The following is a 3,344-nucleotide window of genomic DNA, read 5'->3' on the forward strand; positions in this document are numbered from 1 at the left end:
AATGATAATAAAAGAGAAATGGAATTGCTTGAAGACCCTTCTAAGATTGGTTTTGGATGATGTTGGAGGATGAGGTCTCCCCGCTGTGGACATGTCGGGGACACCCTGTGCTGGACATCCGTCTAGATCTGTTTGGGTCACAAAGAGACCGCCACTGAAAACAGCAGGACAGGGTGCCACCAGCCCTCCCTCTCCTACAACATTCTTCACCGGCCTTGCGGCCCAGGCCACAGCTCCCAGGCTGAGGGGATTGGGTGCCCCTGAAGCCTCTTCTGGAGGAGACCCCAGCTGCAGGGAAAGTGATTCCCCCAGCAGCCCCTCAGGCTGTGGGCGGCCCCTCCCACCTGCCCAGCCCAGCCAGCTCCTCCTGCACCCCCAGCCCTGGTGCCTTCCACTGAGTGCTTCTGCTCCCAGCTCTTCCCTCCCCTTCCTGGTCCATGTCCCTCAGGACTGGGGACCCAGGAGAAGCTGTCTAGGACTAAACCTCCTCCCAGACCCTCTGCGTCACCTCTTCTTTGCACCCTGCACTCCCAGTTCCCAATAACCAGACCACGCAGAGTGTCAAGTGTTTCCTTTATTTTTTCCTTCTCCACCTAGGAGGCTGGAAATGGTGGCCCTCACAGTGAGTAGCAGGAAGAGGCGGGATCTGTGTCCTGGGGTCTGAGATTCTGAAACCATTTTGTTCCATCCTCCCTCCGCTCCTCCCAATGCCCCTGCCTGTTCTTCCTTTCTTCCAAATCCCCAGTAGAGAAGCTGGGAGCAGGGTAGGGGTGGGGTGCAGGTGGAGATCTGCTGGGGTCAGGGCTCCTAGCCAGTGATGTTCCGTGTCATCTCGCACGCCCAGCGCTGCACCTGCAGGCAGAAATCGTCGTTCCAGCGCCCATCCTCCCGGAGTTCGGCACAGTCTTCATTTCCGCCCTGCTCGTGCCCCTGCCAGTTGTTTGGTTCACCAAAGGCCCAGTTCCTAGGAATGCAGGACAGAGCTCAGACTGACCACCCCATCCCAGCAACCCTCACCCACCTCACAAAAGCACAGGCTTGCCCAGCATGTGGCTCAGTGGTTGAGCGTTGACCTATGAACCAGAAGGTCACGGTTGGATTCCCGGTCAGGGCACATGCCCGGGTTGCAGGCTGGGTCCCCAGTGTGGGATTTGCAGGAGGCAGCTGATCAGTGATTCTCATCATTGACGTTTCTGTCTCTCTCTCCCTTTCCCTTCCTCTCTGAAATAACAAACAAAAAGGTACAGCCTCGGACAGTTCAGGCAACAGAAAGGAGCAGGTGGGAGTCTGCAGGGGAGAGGGGTGGGGATTTGGTCCCTAAGGATGGGTGGGGCGGGGAGGGGGCACTTACCTGTAGCTGTTCCCATAGTCAGTGCCGTCCACCCACTTCCAGGAGCCATTGCTCTCAGTGAGTCCTATCCAGGTGTGAAAGGGGCTTGAGTGCTGTGCAATGAATCTCTGGAAAACAGGTGGAATGGAGTGTCTAGATCAGTGATGGCGAACTGTTGAGCTCGGCGTGTCAGCATTTTGAAAAACCCTAACTTAACTCTGGTGCCGTGTCACATATAGAAATTTTTTTATATTTGCAACCATAGTAATTTTTCATATTTTTGATATTTACTTTATATAATTTAAATGCCATTTAACAAAGAAATAGCAACCAAAAACATGAGTTCGTGTGTCACCTCTGACACGCGTGTCATAGGTTCGCCATCACTGGCCCTTGTGCTCCGTGCAGGCAGTAGCTGGGGGCCCTCAGCCTGCCCAGCCTGCCCTGCCCCAAGGTGAAGCATCAGCCCCAGCGGAACTAGGTCCTCGATTTTTCCTTTGTCGCCTTAGCTATTGTTGCGAGATCATTTACTGGGCGGAAGCCCATGCTGCGTGCTTCATGGGTATTATTTTATCTAACCCTCAGGAGCCCTCTAATGCTTCGATTTAAGGAACTCGCGGTGGTTGGTAGAGCCCCCTAAGTCAATGCAGTGTTAACTTTGTGACGCCCCCACTTCATCCTCAACCCCTGAATGTCAGAGGTGACACATGAACTCATTTTTATGGTTTATTTTTCTTTGTTAAATGGCATTTAAATATATAAAATAATATCAAAAATATAAATCTTTGTTTTACTATGGTTGTAAATATCAAAAAATTTCTATATGTGACACGGCACCAGAGTTAGTTAGGGTTTTTTCAAAATGCTGACACGCGGAGCTCAAAAGGTTCGCCATCACTGGCCCTTGGGCTCCGTGCAGGCATCAGCTGTGGGCCCTCAGCCTGCCCAAGGCATTAGCTGGGGGCCCTCAGCCTGCCCAGCCTGATCTGCTCCAAGGTGAAGCATCAGCCCCCAGTGGAACTAGGTCCTCGCTTTTTCCTTTGTCGCCTTAGCTATTGTTGCGAGATCATTTACTGGGCGGAAGCCCATGCTGCGTGCTTCATGGGTATTATTTTATCTAACCCTCAGGAGCCCTCTAATGCTTCTGATGTTAGGAACTCGCGGTGGTTGCTAGAGCCCCCAAAGTCAATGCAGTGCTAAGTTTGTGACGCCCCCACTTCATCCTCAACCCCTGGCTGCCACCCCAACGCGAGTCCTCTCGTGTCTTCTGCCCACAACCTCAAACTCGGGATCCTGACTCTGGCCCACAGAGCCATCGGTGTCACCCACCCCTCAGGGGCTTCTGCCCCGCTCCTGCTTCTGTGTGGCTGTCATCTCCAGCGGTTCACCGGGTCCTGGGGCTTCCAATTGGACCCACTGCCCAGAGCCCCAGATGGTGCTGCAGGTCTCACCTGCCCACTGCCGCCACCACACCACAACCCAAGCACCAGCTTCACAGGGAAGAGCCAGCCTGTTAGAAGAGGCGGGGCCGTTGTTTCAGGAGGATCTTTGTGGTAACATTTGCTGAGTCTTTACTATGTGACGGGAATCCTGCCTTCTCTGCTCCTTTCACCCAACTGCCCGCCTCATGCCAGGCCGGCACACAGCGAGAAGGACTCTCAGTGCCCCTCGGCGCTTTGCACCCGAGTCCTGCCTTGGGTTAGCAGGTCCTTGCGTTCTGTCTCCTGACCTTCCCTCACCCCCTGCTCACCTGGCTGCTGCCCCTTTGCCCGAGCTCCTCGCTGTAACCTTCCACCTCTTAGATCAGGGGCTGCTCCACTATGAACCGCCCAGCGTTCTGCCAGCCTGCTGCTTCTGGACTCTTCCCCAGGTTAAAAAATGACAAAGCGCCCAATCCAGCCGCCCAGGGTTCACATTCCAGAGGCGCCTCCTGCTGGGGAGGTGCGGCCTCACCTGCTCCTCTCTGGAGTTGATGACCACCAGGTGGGCATTCTGCAGCTGGCAGTACTTCTCA

The 3,344-nt window shown here is 54.5% G+C and overlaps 1 protein-coding gene across 4 annotated transcripts in view; it reads right to left on the reverse strand.

Annotated features, from left to right (window-relative positions):
- Nucleotides 1–556: 556 nt before the first annotated feature.
- LOC102757638 (asialoglycoprotein receptor 2) overlaps nt 557–3,344 on the reverse strand; it is a 9,463-nt gene continuing 6,675 nt past the window's right edge. For 2 of the 4 annotated variants that reach the window (XM_015568669.1, XM_006771007.2), the window contains 2 exons: nt 1,352–1,458; nt 557–964 (listed from right to left, as the gene is read on the reverse strand). In XM_015568669.1, coding sequence (XP_015424155.1) covers nt 808–964; nt 1,352–1,458 — 264 coding nt within the window. In that variant the 3' untranslated portion in view covers nt 557–807. Of the gene's footprint in view, nt 965–1,048; nt 1,074–1,351; nt 1,459–3,344 lie in introns of those variants that run through there. The other 2 variants (XM_015568670.1, XM_015568671.1) reach the window with 2 other exon arrangements.

The sequence above is a fragment of the Myotis davidii genome, unplaced genomic scaffold, assembly GCF_000327345.1.
Source record: "Myotis davidii unplaced genomic scaffold, ASM32734v1 scaffold2305, whole genome shotgun sequence".
Classification (NCBI taxonomy): Eukaryota; Metazoa; Chordata; class Mammalia; order Chiroptera; family Vespertilionidae; genus Myotis; species Myotis davidii.